Raw genomic sequence first — 21,133 nt, forward strand, 5'->3', positions numbered from 1 at the left:
ATCTGGACTTTGTTTTCATCACAGAAGTGACAACTGTGGGATAATTTTACCCCAAAATAGATTGTGATCGTCAGCTTTGTTTCTTAAGAAAATAATCAAACTGCTTGTTTATAACCATGTAATGATAAAGAGTCATCTTATGAAGGAAACAAAACTTCAGAGCCTTTACCTATTTAAACATTTGAGCAAAACAAAATGCCGGTAATACAGATCTGTTCATTTATATACTGTAATGTCAATGATATAACTGAAATCTTTACTTTCAATTGTCAAGTTAACTTTTGTCGATTTCCTGACTGATCTTCGATTCAGTCTTTTCCAGAACAACTTTAGAAAAGGTCTGGACTGCATGCAAGCATCGATAATGCATGACCTGCTGTGTCCACACACTGCTGTTTGTGCAGCATGTCAGATGTTGCAAATCTGAAGCAGTGCTACAAACTAGTTTTTAACTGCTTTCTACACAGTATGGTTTGAGGAAAAATGAGGCTGAACGCATTTATGTAGTAGGATAAATTAATCCATGAGAAAACTGGAGAATATGTGGATTTTCTTACAATTTTTTCCTTCATTTTTAACATATGACATGAATAACCTTAAATATCTTTAAACCGTTCAGATTTTTAGGACATTTGACCCTTTTGTGTAACACAACAAAGTATACTCTTGAGCTGAAGTGTGCCCTTGAAGATAAAAGGACATAACAGTAATTTTACAAGTATTTCTTTACCTTGAGCTTTATTTCCCTTATTATGCTGCAACCAAGAGTTCAAGTAAAACCCTGTAAATTCATCCCTCCAGACTAGATGAAACTTAAACCCTTACTTTCAAACTGAAAAGATGGGGAGACATACAGTAAAAATGTATAGCTCGAATGACAGCAATAAAGTTTTACGACTTGCATTTGTTTTGATTGGATGTTTTATTTTTTTTAAATCATGGTAAAGTTTCAGAAGAAACTTTTTCTTCAAAAGAATTTTGGATATAATTTCTTTTATTTGATTCCATTCTTTTGTTGCCATTAATTTCCCTCTTGCCTCTTTAAACCTTTTATATTATCCTCTTACTGCATCAGACACATGTTTAGGCTGCCTTTAGAGTTAGACTTTGGGATTTTCGGCTGCTTAAAAGGAAGACTGCATTACAAAACATTTACATCAACCATCTTAGGACATCCAAGTTGCACCATAACATCCCAAAAGCCTGTCATTTATGAATGAGAATTTCCTGTGTGAGTGTCCTCTTTGCAGGTGGACACAATCTATCCACTGATGATGCAGTTATCTTTGCAGGGACATATGTTATGTGTTAGAAATGAAGAAGACAGCCATCATGCTGACCAAAACAAATTATGGAAAGCCTGGTCAAATGTCTTCATAAACATTGTTTTTGGCATGAATTTATTTCAGAAAGCATATTCGCCAGTCTGTTGCAGGGTCACACATATCACACACCCATGCATACTCACATTCACACCTATGGACAATTTGGAGTGACCAATTAACCTATGAAGCAAGTTTTTGGACAGTGGGAGGAAGCCAGAGGCCCCAGAGAAAACCCACTCATGCACGGGGAGAACATGCAAACTCCACACAGGTCCCCCCATTGATGTTCTGTTTCAGGTCCCCCCCACTTGCACCTGAACAAGTTATTTAAGAACTTGGAAGGTGCAGCACGGAGAACACTAATGCAATAACGAAATCAAGAGGAATAGGAGGAGTTTGGCAAGGCATTAATGATGAAAAAAGCTATTTGGGTTATTTGATTGATGTGTTACTTGAAGATTTTAATCCACAGAAATGCAAAGATTAAGGGTGAGGATTTGAGGCGGGAAAACAAGCATGGAGTGACTGATGATGTCAAATGCTGCCAGATTCAGGAAGATGAGAATATAAGATGAGATAGTCTGAGAAAAGAGAGAGATCATGTGTGTTGCTTTGAGGAGCTGTTTCTTGATTGAATGCTTCAGACGGCCTATGAGCTGACCTACAGTTTAAGACAGAAAGCGGAGCTTTGGAGATTTGCTAAATTCTCAGGATCTTAGCAAGATTCTGTAGGGTGTGGAGATGTCTCTGGGTTTCAGGAGTTTGTTTATGCTAGAAAACAGAGATTTAGAGTTTGTAGAGCTGCAGAATATTTAATGGATTGGCTTAAGAGAGTCTATATAAGCTTGGAGGATAAATTCAAAAGCTGTTGTCTTTCAAGCTGACGCTCCACTTTGTGAAATTCTGCGGTCCACTACAGCAATAATGGATTCTGTTAAGGTTTTTCTGGGAGCTAAGTTGTCAGTGGAAGAGGAGAAAATATTACTGTAAACAGTGATGAGGTCTGAGGGACTTTCAATCAGTGGAGTCTCTGATTGGTTGACACCAATGTGTAGAGACACTAAGAAAACCTGTGTTGTAGGTGTTTTAATTATGTTCTTGTGGCAGTTTTCTGATAATGGAGGACATTTAAAAAGAAAATTAAGATTAAAATGGGATCTTTTCCGTCCATTCCAAAAAAGAAACAAATGTAATCAGTATAAATTAAGTTTAGCCTAAATTACAAAAGGGGTTTATACAAATACACACCTTGTTTCAGAAGATCTCCTTATTGTAACAGTAAAATATGTCCAACACAAGAGGCCTTCAGCTTCCATCCGTCTGCTCAGCTGGTGGACAGGACAAGTTAAAAAATAAAAATTACAATGAATTTCTGAGTTTTCTTTTTTTATTCAAATCATTGTGAATCAGGACGGACAAGAAATGCGGTATGAAAAGAGTGTGTTCGCTACGTAGAAAATATGATGGGCAGGCCACAAGCACCTTGTACTTGTACTTGTAGACAATTTGATCCATGTACATCTTTGTTTTCCTCGTCTGAGCAGGTATCTGTCTTAAAACTGTGCGACTGGATAGCTCCAATATTGCTCTCCATTTCTGTTGCATCAGGAATGCTAGCTTTGGGGTGTGAAGGGTTGCAAGCTAGTGGGAGAAAAACGCTTAAACCGATAGCTCTCAACAACAGAAAGGAGGGTGGGGTTGCTCCAAGGCAACAGCCCCACCCACTACCCAGAGGCAAATTTCTGATGAACTCCTGCAGCTCTGCAGAAACTATGTCCTAGAAAACAACAAGATTTTTTATTTTGGCTAAAAATGCCATAATAATTAAAAGACCACTGGGAATGCTTTGACAAGAGCTTCAAAGATGATTGTAAAGGCACTTTAAGGTTCAAAAGTTTTATTTTGAGGCCAACAGACAAAACCCAAGATGTGACTTTGGGTGGAAAAAGTAAATCAACACGTTGGATGATAAGAAATTTCAGGAAACCTAAAAATAATTCCGCTGCAGGCCTGGAATTAGCATAATCTGGGCTGGTGTGTTAATAGAAAACTGCACCTGGAAAGTGCCAGAAAATGTTTTATGGAAGAGCTCATCCTCACCGGCGATTAGTTTGTCAAATGTATTCAAACTGCTAAATCTTGATGTTTCATTTACTCTTAATTCCTTTTAAGCAGCTAGAATATAATCATCTGCTTTCATTTGTAACTATTTTTTATAATAGCACTGTAATTTGCCATGTGCTGCCATTTATCTGAATTTTTACAAGGTTTTTAGCCTAAGCCATGAAACGCAGATATCTGAACATTTTTATTATGTCGTAATACATAACAACCCAGAAATGAAAGCTGTTCTTTTGTTCACGACATTGTGTCCTTATCCTCTCACCTTTGCAAAAAGGTGATAGGAAAATAAATTCAAGAGCTGCATCATTAACAAACACATTTCAGAGAAGCCTGTGCAGCGAGCGCCACCACCTACCCGTCTGTGGAGGAAGAAAAAGCCGACTTTCAGACTCAGACGGACACTCCTTTACTCCTTTGAGCTGGAAAATAGTTTTCTCATTCTGTCACCATAAGAAAATACATTTACACACAAGCAGTCTCGATAAAAGGATATGATTTATATTTTTATTGCTTTGGTAAAAGAATAAGTTATGACAGAAAAAACTGAATGGATAAAAACTTTAGTAAACCAGTGTCTTTTTTTCAGTGCATCCTCACACTTTCATGCAACATAAAAGGAAACACAATCTTTTAAAAACACAAAATAAAGATTCAACTTCAATTGGTGTAGAGATCCGGTTGAGATCCAAATGACTTCTGCTGAACCCTAAAGAAATGTGCATTTTAGGTTTGTCCCATTACTATACCTCCTGCTTATAGGTGGTCAAAGGTGGTGAACTGAACACAAAATGCAACAGTAAAAAGGTTTGTTATCACAAGCTGCTAAAAGAGCAACAGCGCAGATTATACTGAAAACTTTAGTTACAAAAACACCCAATATGAAATATTCTGTCTTCTTATTGAAGTAAATCCCAAATGTGCATCTTCTATATGCACATATTGCTATAGATATTTGCTTTAACCATTTTTCATAAACACAGATTTAGATTCTGGTTTTATCTTTCTGCCTTTTTTAAAACATATGATAAACTGAGAAAAGCAGATTTCCTCGGTCTGAATGCAAACTAGAGCGAGGAGTAATTAATCTAAAGTAATCTTTATAGATTCTCTTTGTTTATAGACACTTTTTTAATAAACCAAAGCCTGCTTCTATTTTAGTACGCATTAATTCAGAATGGTACCTGCAAATTCGCTTTGTCTTGTGCTGCAGTGGTTTTAATTAAACCGTTGTTATCATTTAATAATAGTGTACAATCGTAACAGCGGCGCTCTATCAATTTACTTTGTTTATATTTTCCTTATTTTGAGTACAGACTGATTTTTCATTAATGGTCTTGGTCAAAATGAATTAACCAGAAATGTAAATTGTGTTTTAGACTTAGTTGTAAACCGCTTGCAAATTTACATGTTTTATATAAAGGCAACAGAACTAAGGTACTATCAGTTATACAAACCTTTAGTGGAGTTTGTGGGGGAGTCAGTGCTGCAGAAGTTGTTTCAGGATTTAATGAGGACTGTCTTTTCATATGTTTATGTAAAAATACGTCTACACTTGTTGATCGGAATACTCTTGATTTTAGCACTCAGAAATGACTCATTGACCTGTGGGTTCTGTCTGAAGAAATGGCTAAATTATAGCACCTCTTCTGGCTTGTTTTTGTAAAAACAGAGGGCTCACTGTGCTGGAGCTGTGGCTCCATGACTAGATGCAGCTTCTGATGGATGATTTCAGAGTTCATGGTCCACAGGAACTCCATCAGCCCTCCATTCAGCATCTCCTCCATGGGAACAAATTGCAGCACCTGTCCACTTCCACCAAGCCGACTTTTACTCAAGGCCTCATCTTGTTTTAACGTCTCACTCATGCTTCGCTGCACATCGGTCAGAAATGGGAGCATTCGGGCAGCCGCTTTGGGACAGAAGCCAACACACACGAGCAGTGCTCCGACCACGCCGGAGGGGCGTGGACACTTAAATGACACGGAGCAGAAGCACACATGCAGGCAGAACACGACTGCCGCAGTGACTCGCGTGAGGGCGGAAAGAACAGGCAGCAGCAGGGCATCCCCCGAGCTCAGCATCTGCAGGGAGTCTATGACACAGTCTAAGAGCTGCTGCTGGTACAGCGGCGCCCCATCATGCAGTGAGTTGCAGCTTCTCTGCGGAAATGAAGGTTCAGCGCGCAATGTTAAGACTAAATCCCCATCTTGGCTCTGACAAGCACTCCACACGGAGTTGCTGCCAAACACCACACACTGTTTCTTCCCTGCTTTCTCCACAGAGCCAGCTTGGAGGGCACATAAGCCTGCAGCCTCAGATAAGACGGAGGCTGTGGAAGTTACATGGCAGGAGTCACAGCGAGGAAGACAGGTCCAGTCGACGGCTGTGTCTGTGAGGGCTTCATTTAAGTGGTTTAGCAGCTCTCCTTCACAGAATGGAGAGTTCCTGACAGCCAGCAGGGCAGCCCCGATAACGACATACCACGAATCCACACTACAGCTCGACAGAGGTCCCTCCAGTATGCATCCCGTCTCTCTATCCTCTGTGCAGTGGGTCTGCATCCAGGCAGCATGGCAGCTCCTCTTAACTCGCTCCCTCCAGCTCAGAGTCTGTAACTCCCTCCGTTCATTGAAGGATCCAGTCTGCCTTCTCTGTCCCGTAGGTCGGCCTGCTGACACCATGCTGCACGCAGGCCTCACTGAGCCACGAGAAACCCACTGACGTCGTGGAAGAAAGCTCACCTGCCCAGAAATCAAGAAAACATGAAACAAAGCTGCTGAAATACAACAAATAAACATGTAAAACACTGAACTATTAGACAAGTTATATGGTTACTTGAGTTGCTTATATAATTTTGATCGTGCAGTTTCCAAATGAAGCTATTAATCTATTTTCACACGATTAGGGCATTTGAGAATAAAATCAAATAAATCAAACTTTATTTATAAAAAAAAAGTGCTCTTCAGGCTTTCAGCAGCTCAAAGCGCTTTACAGGAAAAACAAACAAACACACTAAAAACCTTTATGGTCTCTGCAGCTCTGAGGCTCCCCGGCAGCCTGTTCCAGAGGCAAGGACCATAGTGACAGAACGAAACCTCACGGTAAGTCTTGGCCCTCACTTTAGGAACATCTAAAAGGTCAGTACTGGAGCACCTCAGGATTCACGAGGGTTCATACTTTCATTGGGATAGGAAGACCCAAGACCAATAAGACATATACAAACCATTAAAAGAATCTTGAATTAAGCCCTGAAACGCACAAGAAGCCAATGCAGAAATTTTTCAACCAGTGTAATGTGTTTACGCCTCCCTGTCCGCTTCAGAACTCATGCTGCAGAGTTCTGGAATAATTATAGCCCTACCAAAGATTTCTTAGGTAAACCAGAGAGCAGGGCATTACAATGATATAAAAGAGGAAAGGGCCGACTCTGGCAATACTTTTGAGATGGAAGAAAATCCTGTCTTAACGACACTTCTAATGTGTGGGATAAAGTTCAGCTCAGAGTTTAAAAAGTACGCCCAAGTTTCTCACACAGAGAGAATGTTTGAGACTCTGATTGGTAAAATCCTCTTTTTCTTGTCTTCAGGACAGATGATTAAAAGCGAACACCTGAGTAAATAAAGCATCCTGAATCTTCCTGAGTTATGTACATAATTACTAAATGAATATGGAAATGCTGCAGCTGCTCTTCATGCTGCTTTCCAGGGACATAAAACAATATTTTTTTATATTAGCAAAACAAAAAAAACAAAAGAATCATATCTGGTGCAAGAAGAGGATATCTTCTACTGTTTCAGCAATAAAGAGGTCTAATTTTTTTTTTTCTGCTCAGATCAGCACATTTTTTATTCCATTACTTTCCAAACATCTGAGCAGCATTAGACAGCCTGCCCTGCAGATAGGATTTATCAGATGAGTTATCAGACTATTCAGGTAATCACTGACTATGGCACTTTCAAATCTGACCAAATGTTTTTGGAATATACTTATTACATTAAAGGCAGTGCATAATTAGAAACAGTGCAACAGAAAAGTATATAGAAACTAGCTCAAAGCCTAGCTTTTATCTGTTCCAGCACAGATTTACAGCAGGTAGTCAGGAGATGACAAGCCTGCAATATTAGCAGGATTTAGGGTTTAACCACTGAATTAGAAGTAGTTTACCTAGTTAAAGAAAGTTAATAACGAGAACGAATAACAAAAACAAACACATAAACGAACACACAATCAAAAAAGTAAAGGGATAAATGCAAGGGAGGAAAAACAGAGCATAAAAAGAGTATAAATATGAATAACATGAATTCTCTTCAGAGATCTTATAACTTCCTGCTGGTATTTAATTTATCTAGTTTGATCATTAATAAAGTTTAAAATTTGCACAAACTTTGAGAGAAATGTGATCACAAACTCAAACATGTAAACCAGGATTTTTATGTATCCCATTTTTGTAGTGCATGTAAACAAGTCAGGTATGATTATAACAGTCACCAAATTACACCCAGTGATTGGATAACTGGTTTGTCTGGTAAAAAACTTCTTACCTGGAACCGCTGCAGGTACTCCTGAGCCACACAGTCCCGCACGTGCTCCAGCTGCTGCCTCTGCTCTGCACTCATCTTCTGGAACAGTTGCAGATTTTCTGTGATTGTCTTTACCTGCAGCGTGTGAAAATAGAAGCACACCTCTTCATGTTGCTCCAGAAACGACTCCGGGAGGAGGGAAATGGGGAAAAGAGCTTCTCTGTCAGACAGATCTGCCCCATAGTGGCGAATCAGTTTGGAGAGGAGGGGCCTTAGAGCCTCCTTGCCGTTATAGTTCAGGCACACGACGTAAACCTCAGAGTTTCCCGCTTTGCTGGTTGCAGGTTTGAAGACGTTGACTGAGTGGAAGCAGCAGTTGAGCAGGTAGAGTAGGCAGACTGAGGAGTGTTCGTAGAGAGTGAACATTTTTAGGACAAAGGAGCCTCCGGGGCTCAGCAGCAGCAGTGCAGCTGTGGCCTCGCAGTAGTGGAGGGACGCCACCAGCGCCTCCTGCTCATCTGGATTCTCCTGACAGTCAAAACTTCCATCTGCTGTCACCAAATCAACAAAGTGCATGTTTGACACAAACTTATGCAAATCCAACAAATATTTCTGCACCATGATGTCGCCTGTGTTGTCTGAGCCAAAGAACCACCAGGGCAGCGTGTTGGCAATTAATCGGTCGTCAGCGATGGTTTTCCCCCCTCCATTGGCTTCATGGTACGGATTGAGGGTGTTGGCCACCCAACACCAGTCGCAGTACCGTGTCGCCTCACTGGTTTTGATGTGGTGATTCAGAGCGGTTATAAAAGCTCCAGGAGCTTCACACAGATGAACCGTGTTGAGCTCTCCGTTCCAAAGAGCCTTCTCTGGAAGAAGGTTAAAGCTCCCGAGTATCTCATAGAACTTGCACCAGGCCTGAGTGCAGATCTCTGCGTTGGCGGTGGAGCGCACGGCAGCAATCACCTTCCCCGCCCGGTTAGTTAGGTTTGTGTGCTGATGCCACACCTGCATGTCCTTATCACTGAGCTGGTTCTTCACAGCATTCAAAGATGCCTTCAGCTCCTGCAGACGCTGGTGCTCCTCTGCCTGATGTGTGAGAGCATCGCTCATGTTGGGGATGACCCACTCCCCACCGGACGGCTTCACATAGGCCCTGACTTTACCAAAAAGACTTTGTATCTCTGCCGGTGTGTCTAGATGGGGTGCTTCATCGTTGTTGGACTGTGGCAGTTTGTTGGCTTTCCTCCTGGCTCCATTACTTGAACTCATCCTCCTCACCTGTTCAGGGGCCAGAGAATACAGAGTTGGACAGAGTGATTTCAAAGAAAGACCATCCAGTTTATTAGCAAGTTAAGCCTTCTCATGAAACACTTGGGCCACTTTTAAGCCCACATTTTTTAAAACCCCTCTAAATCCCACACCGATCATCTTTGGATTTATTGCAAAAGCAGTGGTCTTTTTATTATATTTACCACGCTTTTATCCAAAATAAACAAGTTTTCAAGGACGTAGTTTCTGCTGGGTGGCTGGAGTTCATTAGTAATTCACCCTTTGAGTTGTGGGTGGTCCAGTTGGCATGGATTTATCCTACCCCCCTCTTCCCATCATCCATCTGTTTACACTCTCTACTGCCAGCTTACAGCCCCTCACAACCCCAACCTAACATTACGGGTGCATGGAAAATGGCGAGCAATATTGGAGCTATCCAGTCGGACGGTTTTGAGCCAGATTCCAGCTCAGATGATGAAAACAAAGACGTACATGAATCTTTTTGTCTGCGAGTGGATGCATTAGAATGGAGTGGAGCAGAGATCTTGAGTTCTTCGTCACTGCTTTAAGATTTTTTTAAAAGGTATCTTGATCTGCTCCTTACTAACAACAATTTGAATAAAGATATACTTAAAAATGAAATTTTAAGCTTAATTTTCTTTATAAATGCTCTCCATCATCAGAAAAAAGCCAGAAGAACACATCTGAAACATCAAAACACAATTTTCATCAGAGTGGGTCTTTAAATGGTCACATGTTTTAGATGATGAAGGACTGAGTCACTGATGTTCAGCTGTCAGACTTCATACTAGCCTCATGCAGATAGACACCATGCAAGAAATCTAAAACTGCAATAAAACATGAAATGAGACTCCGCCAAAAGGTTTTTTTAAGCTACCTGTCATGAGTAATGTCAATTTCTTCAAAAGTGTCCAGCTGTGAACCAAAGTCCAACATTACTCATCTTCATTATTTAAGGTCAGAGAACAGCTTTTCTGCTCTCTGCACTGATTGAGCTATTAGACAGGAGATGTCTCTGAGGCCAGCACGATAAATAAAAAAACATATCATCATTATGATATCAGCTAGTGCAAGATATGTATCGCAAAAGACACATATAAATGGTTACCTCAAATGTTGACACACATTTGCAGACAGAGAAAAAGCATTATGTCTTTAAAAAAGCCCAAGCGCGCACTACCTACATTGTTTTGAACTGTTGTCCATATCAGTCTTGTCTAGTACCACCAGAGAGGTATAAATAATTGTTCTTTGGTGTATCCCTGACACTTATGTTTTTACCAGTCTTCCATTGAAATAACTTACCGTACAATATTATTTACCGGTATGTTATTTTATTTAAATAAAAGTTTTGCAGAAAAAAAGGACATTACCGTATATATTAGTAGTTTTGCAAGTTATTCTTGGATCACAAGTCATATCATCATTGCAATATTGGTAACTAACGTTGCACATTGCAAGTTTTCCTCATATTCTTCTATCCACTTTAAGGTTCTTTTTAGAATCCTGAAATTCTCAATATTCACATGTTGGTCATTCATGTTTAATGCACCAAATGACAACTTCACATAAACCTTTAGCTTTACCAAGAAATGCTGCTTTTAAATAGGTTAAATTTTTTTGAGATGCAGGAATTTTACTAAAGTAAAGAAGAAAAAAAACATCAAAGTGTGAGAAATTTCTTCTCAAAATCCAGATTAGTGTCCAACTATTTCTAATTTACAGCCAGAGTGAGATTACTGGAGCTAATTTTCTGCTTATGTGCACAAGATGCTGAGAGAGGCAGGAAGAGGCATTTGTGGGTCAAGTCTTATTGGTATGCAGTGACTCAGAGATAAATGGCAGCGCGCTGTATACTTTACATTTATGAATACTGCCGCCAAAAAGCTCACCGTGTTCAGTACTTTGAAACAACAGGGACTGGGGGGGGGGGGGGGGGGGGGTCCTCTGTTCGGTGTCTTCTTCTAACACACAACAGATGGAAACATAAACCGGTTCTGTTGACTCATCTTTTCATCCATCAAGGAATAATTAAAGTTTTGATGATCAACACTTTCTGAGCACTCTGCAGTTGCACAGTGATCTTAAAGAGGAGAAAACAAAAAAGGCTTTGGAAATACACCAATATTCTTGGACCCCTGAAGGGATATGCTGAAGGGTGAACATCATTCCTGTTTATGGTTTGCTAGGTTACTGTAACATGAACATTGTATTTTGTCTGCTTTGCTCTGTATGACAAGAGCAGATTTTTAAAAAGATTGATTTTCATTAACATCATAAATAATTGGAAAACTTGATGACACTGAGCAGTTCCTACACATTGGGGCAAAACAAAGTCACAGGTTTTGCAAGTTGTCCCACTAAAAAAGACGACAGAGGTCTGTAAAGAGTTTATTTTTTATAATGGTGCAGAAAATAAGAATTTATCTCCAACAAACAAGATATTTGACCTGTTACTTCTTTTTTGGTCAGGTAAATGACCTGAAGAGAACTCGGACCATAGTAACAAAGTTTACTATAGTAACACATTACATCATCATGGATTCAAATCTAAAGGTCCCTCTGCTTAAACCAGCACATGTCCAGACCAGTCTAAAGTTTACCAGAGACCATCTGGATGATCCAGAGGAGGATTGGGAGAATCTTATGTGATCAGATGAGATCAAATGGAATTATTTGGTTTAAACGCCACTCAACATGTTTGGAGGGGAAAGAATGGTGAATTGCATTCCCAAAATACCATACACACTGTGAAGCATGGGAGTGGAAACATCATGATTTGGGGATGTTTTTCTACAAAAGGGAAAGGATGACTGATTTGTTTTACGGAAAGGATGAATGAAGTCATGTATGATTAGATTTTGATCAGTGGGAGCATTTAGGATGAATAGAACTGAATTTTCCAGCATAACAATCATCCCAAACAAATTGCCCAGGGAACAAAGGAGTAGCTAATCTTCAGCTCTCCTTCCTGTCTCTGTCTCAGTCACTGTCTCTAAACCAACAACATAGCTGCTCTTAACGCAGTCCTTTTCCTCGCTGACACTCTTGAGTCACACATCACACCTGAAACCTTCTTCCACCTGTTCCAGCCTGCTTACACATGCCTTTCTCCTCACACTCTCTGACTGTAGCTTTTCTACTTTTTTTGAGCAAACCTCCACCTCTCTAGCTCTTTCTCCTTCCCTGCTGTCACCGCTCCTGCACAACTCCCCTCTCTGTATACATTTATATATATTCCATTTTAAAACCAAACTACACAATTACTCATTTAAAATGAGCAGTGGATTTTTCATAGTTATTCTTACACTAGTAGCTAACATTAAAAGCTATAAAGAATAGACTCAAGAATACAGAAAATCAATTTTCGAATTTGGTGATTGCACATTACATTAATGTAAACAGACAGTACATAGACTTTTATTAAACCTTCTTGAATTTTGAACTTTCAAAGGCAGAAATAAAAGGTGTTGTATGAGACAGTCCAAAATGTGTGAGGTAAACAAAACAAACTGGTTTGTGGACAGAGTGCTTCTCGACCTGCATTCTTTAAGCTTCGAAGCTCATAATGTATTTCTGAGAGCAACAATTTGGAAAACTAACAAGTTTTTAACATCACAGAAAAATGTGTCATTCGGTGACGAACAAAGCAATTCCTAAAAAAGGCAAAAAGGCCAACAGACCTGGATCTGAATATCCTCAGCAACCGGAACAGGATCCCACGTGACCAAAAAAAAAGCGCATGCGCAAAGTAGATTGGGCACTGTGTCTTAAAGGAACAGGTCACATTTTAATCTGAAGCATCTTGCCTCATAAAAATCCTTTTTACAGAACTTATGAGCACGGTATCTACCCGTTATAATAAAAACACCACAACCATTTTTAACAATGACAAATAATTATTTGTTCTTTTTTAGATTTAAAAAAGAGAAAATGTTTGACACCAAGTGAAACTGTGACAAATTTGAGTAGACATTATTTTTTATAGTTGCAAATTTTGGAGGTTCATAAACAAAATGATACTTATTTTGCTCGTTTGCATTCATTAAATTTAAACTGAATGTTTAACTGTTAGAATTGATTTTAATGAATGAAATAAACAAAATAAAATTTACATGTATATCTACATAAAAATGTAGTAAAAAGTGCAGTAGATTGGGTTTAGCATGAATAGGAAATACAGCTTAGTCTCAGGTTTTTTTCTATAGTGGTAGAATGAAATTTTATGTTGTCAGTTCTGTTTTATTTTTCAGCTAAGTGAGCAAAAATCAATTGCATCAAGCAGTCACTGTGAACATCTGGTCTCTGTCACAGCAACACTGCACTGATGCGAACAAGCATTTTCTTCGTTTCCTACAGCTGCTGTCTGACAATAATCCCCCTGTCAGTCTTACTGAAGAAAGATGGAAACAGAGAACTGAGATCAGTCTGTGAAATGGCTGTGAGAAACACCAAAATTGGTGTATTGGATGGGGCAGCACTTTACAGTGCAGACAGTTGCAAAAACAACATACAATTTTGTGATAATTTGAGGAAAATAGCCTAAACATGAAGCCTGTGGATTTCTATCCAAGATAAAAGGCATTTTAAATACACAATCATGGGGAAAAAAAGCTTGGCACAAGTCTGTTTTCAATTATAGAAAAAAATAATAAAAGTTCTATTTTTTACTTGGGAAAAATAACAGTGGAAACGCAACTTCAAAACTCTCTGATGCATTAACGTCTTGTAAAATGTCAGCTGCATTTGTGTAAAAGCATAAAATTCATTTTAAATGTCTGGTGCTTTTAGACATTAAATCTTCAGGGCCACCGTATAAATCACTGTAGACTATTAAATTAATCTTTGAAGCCCAAATTTGAAGAGGATGTGCAGTTTGGCAATGTACAAGAAAAGTTAATTAATTCTTTTGTCATTTATGTTTAAGATTTTAATCCTACATAAGTGTCAGCATCATGTAAATGGCTGAAAGGGAATATCTTTAATTGAGAAAGGAGAAATTAAGGAATGTGCTTTGAGAAATCTTTGTGAGTGACAGATGTTTTCCATTCAACAAAAATCACAGTCAATTAACCTTTGGAAATATGCCAACAACTAAGCGTCAATCTCAGTTTAGCCTTGAAATGCTGCTTTTTCAGTTGCATGCATTTTCTCCTTTATACTGATTATGTAAATCATGTGCAATGCTTTTATTTTTTTCAAGACAAAATTGTCTGGTTTACGCCTTTTTTCTGTTGAAATATAGTACTTTTTGCATATATTGTTGCGCAACAAAACTAAAATAAATCTTTTTTAAATTTTCGTTGTTTGTTTGACATTTTCTGTGACAATAGGGATTTTGGCAGCCTTTACATTAGTACTGTTGAACATAAACGGTGAAATAGTGCAGAACTAAGTGAGAATGACACACATACTTAATCAAGTAATCTAGAAATCCTATTTTGTTTTTCAAGGTTAGTATTTGTTTTGTTAAACAAATCATACTCAATTTTTTTAATACTTATACGTAGCTTAATGCATCTAAACTAAAGGTTTAGTCAGTAGTTTAATCATCTTTCTGTCACTCTGTTAATAGAACAGAGTGAATAAAAAAAGAACTAAAAAGTAAAAATGCTTCCAGTTTCATGCCCCTTACAACAAAGATAAATGGCATAATTATACTTTTCTGAAGATGAGTGTTTTATATTACATTTAATTGCCTATTGTGTCTTGGATTTTGGGTTTGTCAAACGTGTTTTTTTAGTAAAGTTTTTGTCAACAATTGTCAAAAAAAATGTGTTGAAAATATTAATGGTTTAGTTCTCATTTGTTGTGTTGGTTGGTCTCCTACCACAATTCCTGATGAGGTTGTATTGAATTGTGAATAACCTACAAATTGTCTGAAAGGAGAACCAAAGAGCATGTGTCTGTGGAGAGATCCTCCAAAAAAAAATTTATATACAAAATCCTCAGCAAAAATGGTTGGTAATTTAAATGGGGGTTGAATCACAACTTAATTTCACGTTGTAACTTTTTATGACAATGAATACATGCACATGTCATGTGTTACATAACAAACTAGTAAATGTGAAAATCTTCTGGACTCCTTTTCCAGACAGCAGCTTGCACTTTGAGCTCAAATGTCTTTGTTTGTGTAAAAGTTAAGCAAAGTGGAGCCAAAGCCCCAAACGTGTGACTGCCAAAGAAGCGAGAGTGTGCAGTTTGTGGAGCCACACACGTGTTCAAACAGTTTGGCAGCCTGATTATGCCCCATTTCTGCCCCATACCCCAATTTCGCTTAGTTCAGCAATTTTTTACCACCCAAATAATTCCAGAGCTTTTTGCTTGAAGGCACATCACTTAACCTCAATTTAGCCACGAAATTGAATTGACGTGATAAAAAGGATTGACTGAACAGAAGTGGGGCACAGAGGGCACAAATCAGACCATATGGACACTTGTACGCATCCAATTTGTGCAAGTACCACACATCCACACATACATGCAGCACACATCCATCTGAAGATATGTTTGCTCTGGTATGTCCACTGCACTTTATCTGTGCCCACAGAGGAGCTTGTGTGCGGGTGCATTCCTGTAAAAAATGCCTGTCATCACACAGTAAATCATCACATCATTTCACCCACTGGCCTTTCCGCCCTGCATGCCTGTCTGCACAGATTCATACTAGCACTCCCAAAACCGCTAAGGTGATGGTTTCAGACTGGAAGATAGGGGAGGCTGTGACATGAGGCTTTTATTCAATTATGACTTGTGGGTGTGAACACTGAGAAAGAATCAGCTGACCTAATTAATGTGAAAGTTCAATTTAAGTTAATGCACTGTCATTGATATGTGTTTTGTGCATGATTCTAAACAGGCACGTACAAAAAAATGCACCTTACCAGCTTAAAGAAGATCAACAAAAAAAGCACGAATCCACCTCTAGAAGAATATAACTACATGGATTATTTATTTTGTTTTGTAGCCTGAATTTGGTAAAATGAATTGGTTGAAATTAAATTCATAAAGGGTGTTTGCAGTAATAGGACTCCTGTCATTTTACACAATGCAGGCAGCTCTGCATAAAAATATGTCTCTCTGTTGTCAGAAACTGTAGCATTATTCTGTCCCTCAGACTAGCACAACTGAAAATCAACACAATCGATAACCTTTTTCTCCTACTTGTATGTGCTTTGAACACATCAACTCTTTTTGCAGAAAATCTAAGTAGGCCTAGTCCAGGTTTATTGTGAAAGTGTTTATTTTGTACAGAGTGTTTTTAATTTAAAAGGAAATTGGTTTTATGTAGTACAAAAATGGTAATTGATCTTTTTATTGGAAACATTGTAATGAGATTTCTGGGACAATTTAAAATCAACATTTACTCCAAGAAATTAAACAATGCTTTTATTTGTCGATTACTAAATACGATTGTTTAGATTTTGGGTATCAAACCATTTTTTAGTCTATGTTGTTGAGAAGCTGGTCCGGTTTTTCCCCCGAACAGCACAGCGTGGTATTATCTGCAAACGAACATTTTTTTTTAACAAATCAGACATTTTACAAACACCATTTTACAACAAAATAAACAATTTAGGGCCAATACACTGAAGGCCACATGTAGCCGTCATTATTCCAGATTCTTTACATTTTTGTAAATGAAAATACTGGTGCTTGTTTTCATGACAACTTTTTAGCCATGTATGCGTTGGTCTTCTAACGCTAACTTCTCCAGTTTAGCTATTGATATGCTGTGATTAATTGTACCAAAAACATTCTTTAAGTCTAAAAACACACCTACCTCTCATCATCTATTGCACTGGAAATATATTTAACCAAATGATGTTGCTGAGTATCAAGGAAGGAAGAAATGGTCTCTGTGGATTTGAACCAGGAACCTCCGCAAAGAAGTAATTTTTAAATCTTGTTGATATCTTTCAAAGCTTTCATTTTTAATTTAAATTTTCTGAGTTGTTTTAAGGCTGTCCACAGTTTTTTGTATTTCTGCAAAGTTAGATGAAATGGTTTTGTGTATGACTCAAAACATTGAGTACTGCTAATCAAAAACAGCCTCCCCTAAATTGGACTCTTGTCTCTCGCTGGATGATAAGCTGTAGATTCACTGCTAGTTTGCCAACAATACTCGAAATGAAGCAGTTTTTATTCTCAGGCAAAGTTGACTATATAAAAATCCCAGTGAGATTTCCCAAATGGACTGAAACTTAATTGTTTTTCAACAAACAGATTTCAGCATTTGACTGGAGGATTGTTTTCATCTGTGGCTGTTACCATAGCCTATTGAAATTCACAGCGTACAGCTGATTTAAATGGGTGATTACTGCAATAATGCAGCATGTCACTCCAACTTACAAACAGTACACTCCTGTTCTGACCGCGTCTGTGCCATATTAACACGGGGAGAAAAGATGTCTTGTAGAGAAACTCAGAGAGTCTAATTTGCCATAAATTCACACATCTACATGAATCACTGTTACATTCATTCTAACATTATGCACTTGGGTGTTTATTGCTTTTTGGAGCATGCAGATGGGCAGCTTTAAACACAGACTGCACTTCAGAGGAAGACTTTGCTTCAAATGATTAGGATGCATTTCTGCTGAAATTGCTCAGCTTTGGGATTTAAAGCTTGTTACGTCAGGATTCAGCTAAATGAGTTGTAGGACTCCAAAATTTCCAATGACTGAGGGCTGGTGAACAGAAAGTCTAATAAGTCTATTGCTCGAATGGTAGCAGGAACATCAGTTGGACAGAACTTCAGTCCTTGGATGATATCAGCAATTCACTAAATGAAGGGACAGAAAGTGAGCAAAGTCCAGTGTGAACATGCAGGGATCATGACAGGTAGTGCAACTCATGTGACTGTGTGAAGTTCAAAATGCAACATTGAAGAATCAGGACCTGCATGCAGTTTGTGTGTTTTTAGTTCCTGTGTTGTAAAAAGAGTAAACCATACCAGTGTTTGATAGACAGTTGCATTCCTGCCCATATATTGTCGCAGCATGAGCTGGATGGGCTGCTTCATCTTCCTGCCCATCGCTGTCAGCTTGTTTTTCTTCCTCTCACTGTGTGGTGCAACAAACAGCAACACACTCATTTCACAGAATTAGTTTTTCTGCCTCGCCTTAATTTTCAAGCATCACAGTAGATGGTTGTTTTATTTATGGAATATTGTGGTCGACGTTGAAAATATATTGAGGTGATCATTCCACATTAAATCAACGTCTTTCTTTGAGTAAATTCATTAAATAATTTTCATCTCATTTGGAGACTGTTCTTTTCCATGAAGCTTTATATCACACAGCTTTATTTAATCAAAATATACATAGTTCTGCTACTTTGTTGTCAGGCCGAACTTTGTATTACATTTAACTTATTGAATTATTCTTTGAAATATGTAATACATTTACACAAAGACTATCAAAGCCAGAAAATCTGTGTTTCATTTTTTTAAACACACAGGCCTTTATGAACTGCCTTTACACTCATATGTACTTAAGTGAAATCCCATAATCTATTGGGTTTAATGTGATATCACTGCACCAGCTTTAACTCTTATTCTATTGTTTTGGGCTTGTGCTCATATCATGAGTGTTTGGCCATCTTTTCAGAAGTGCGTCTCTCAGTTCAGACACGTGTTGGATAAGAAGTCTTGACTAATTCATCCTAAAAATGTTCTACTGGGATTATGTCAGGATTCTGTGTGGGTCAGCCAAGTTCTCCCACACAGACTCCTCATCAATGTCTTTAAAGACTTTCTTTTGTGTCTTTGTGCGCAGTCTTGTCAATTTAACCCACTAATTAGGGAGCATGAAATTGTGCAAAATCTCTGAAACACAGTTCATTATACCAACCATAAGGGGCCAAAACCAGCTCCTGAAAAAACAAACAAATAAAATAACCCCTCCACCAAACTTTACATTCGGCATATTGCAGTCAGAATTATGCCATTCTTGTGGCAACTTGCAAACCCAGACTCTACCATCAGGTGGAAAAGTGTGATTCCTCCTTTTAGAGATTGCTAAAGAAAATAAATTATTAATGATTTACTGCATCTTTCCCATTATAAAGGGAAAGAGGTATTCGCAAGAAAAAGCTGTAGATCTGAGGAAGAAATTTGGGATATCTTTTATCTGAAAAAATAAATCAATTTGTTCAGTGTTTTTGCATCATAGCAACATTTATATGGTATAATCCTCATCGCTCACATATTTGGCACTTTCTTTGGTGTTTTTTTTATATACATAGATATCATAGTTAAGAACTCAATGTCATCATGGTGACATTTCTTTGTACATTCAGTGTTGACTCCAGTCTCTCATCATTTAAGCAGAGAACTGGTCCGTTGGTCGGACAAACACAGAAGAGGCTGTGCTAATGCAATTAAGGCAGCTCTGCAGCTGCATTGAATGAGTTTATTCAAACATTTAATAAAACATCTTTCCTTCCACATTTTCTTCCTAGACACATCTGTCTCATCATGTAGACCTCACATATTGATTGGGGAAAGTAAAATGAGCTCTTACTGCCGTTAACTGTGTTGATTTTGTGCTTCCTTTGTCCGTTGCTTTGACTCATTGCGTGGATCTGCAAATAAGACTTGTTCATTCGTTGCACATTTATATTCACTTTCATTCAGGATTGTACACTTAAAGCTGTGATAAAATGGCAAACATGAGTAGGACAGAAAAAAAAGCTGGTATTTCCTGTCATTGCAAGCAATGAGATTAAGTGAATATTTAAAGCCATAAGCTTGCATAGGTTTTCATTTAATAATTTTGGAAGTAATCTGCTCTTTAATGCATAACCTCAAGCTGGATTTGGACTCTTGATCTGTCATAAATCCCACGTGGTGATTGTCTCTCAGAAAATTAAACCCAAGTGTAATGGAAAGCCTCTTAAACACCTGGATGGCTGCAACGTTTTATCAATCTGATTTCACATTCTAGGTTAAAAAAATCTGCATTGTACAGCACAATATTAACAGAGTATTAACAGAATTTAATGCATATGCACAATCTGTACCCTAAGAAAAGTGTGATAACCCAGCCATGCAGATTTGAATTTATATTGTGCTTCATGCATGTGTTTCCTTTTGTGTTTGATGTCACAACAGAAGTGATTGTCCTACAATGACCATCATTCACACATCCCAGCACAATTACGGGCTCAAAGATCCACAAACAGCAATACTCCACATATTATTTGCTTCCTACCCATCCCTCAGTATTTTCATATAAAATGTTGTTTACTTTCTTCTGTCTCTCAGTGAATATTAGCCTGCAACTCTGCAGGGAGGGGAGAAAAATGTGCATCCTCCCCAAACATAATCCTTTCCAACCCAAAACTCATCCATCACTTCACCTTGTGAAGAACCGGGGAGGAAGCTGCAGCACAGCAGAAGAAAATGAAAAGTGCATTCAGGAAAGGTAGCAGTAAAAAATAAAAAAGCATCACAGATTTGTTAGCAATGTATCAACAGCTGCTGGTGGGTTCCACTCCGAGTACCATGCAATTTGCCAAGGAGCTTATGCTCCTTTGACCTGCCAGCAGGGAGGGATGATGGAGAGGAGGGAAGGGTGCAGAAGGGGTTGAAAGTAAAATGAGGGTTTTTTTTTTTGTTAATCTGCAGGAGCTAATAATTCATTTATGCTTTACTTGACATCTAATGGTGCCTGCAGAGAAGTTGTCAGATCTTCCTTCCCCCCAAAACCCTCCACCGTCTTTCAGATATCTCAGCTGGTTGATGTATGAAGCTCCTTAATGCTCTAAGGACACACACACACATGCAAACACCTCCTGCTGCTCATAGTTCCAGTGCGCGGTGGTGACGCCTCCTCACGGTGGGCAGAGGAAGCGCGCGCGCCGCGG

The 21,133-nt window shown here is 38.6% G+C and overlaps 1 protein-coding gene across 1 annotated transcript; it reads right to left on the bottom strand.

The window, feature by feature from the left end:
* Positions 1-3,931: 3,931 nt before the first annotated feature.
* On the bottom strand, positions 3,932-13,018 carry cmtr2 (cap methyltransferase 2). The gene is made up of 3 exons (XM_011491610.3): positions 12,946-13,018; positions 7,991-9,250; positions 3,932-6,190 (listed from the first exon to the last, which is right to left on the bottom strand). Exons 2-3 carry the CDS (start codon positions 9,239-9,241, stop codon positions 5,033-5,035), a joined length of 2,409 nt encoding a protein of 802 aa, XP_011489912.1. The 5' UTR covers positions 9,242-9,250; positions 12,946-13,018; the 3' UTR covers positions 3,932-5,032.
* Between the last annotated feature and the right edge of the window lie 8,115 nt (positions 13,019-21,133).

The sequence above is a fragment of the Oryzias latipes genome, chromosome 3 (genome assembly GCF_053564925.1).
Source record: "Oryzias latipes strain Hd-rR chromosome 3, Olatipes_Hd-rR_3.1".
In the NCBI taxonomy this organism is placed as follows: Eukaryota; Metazoa; Chordata; class Actinopteri; order Beloniformes; family Adrianichthyidae; genus Oryzias; species Oryzias latipes.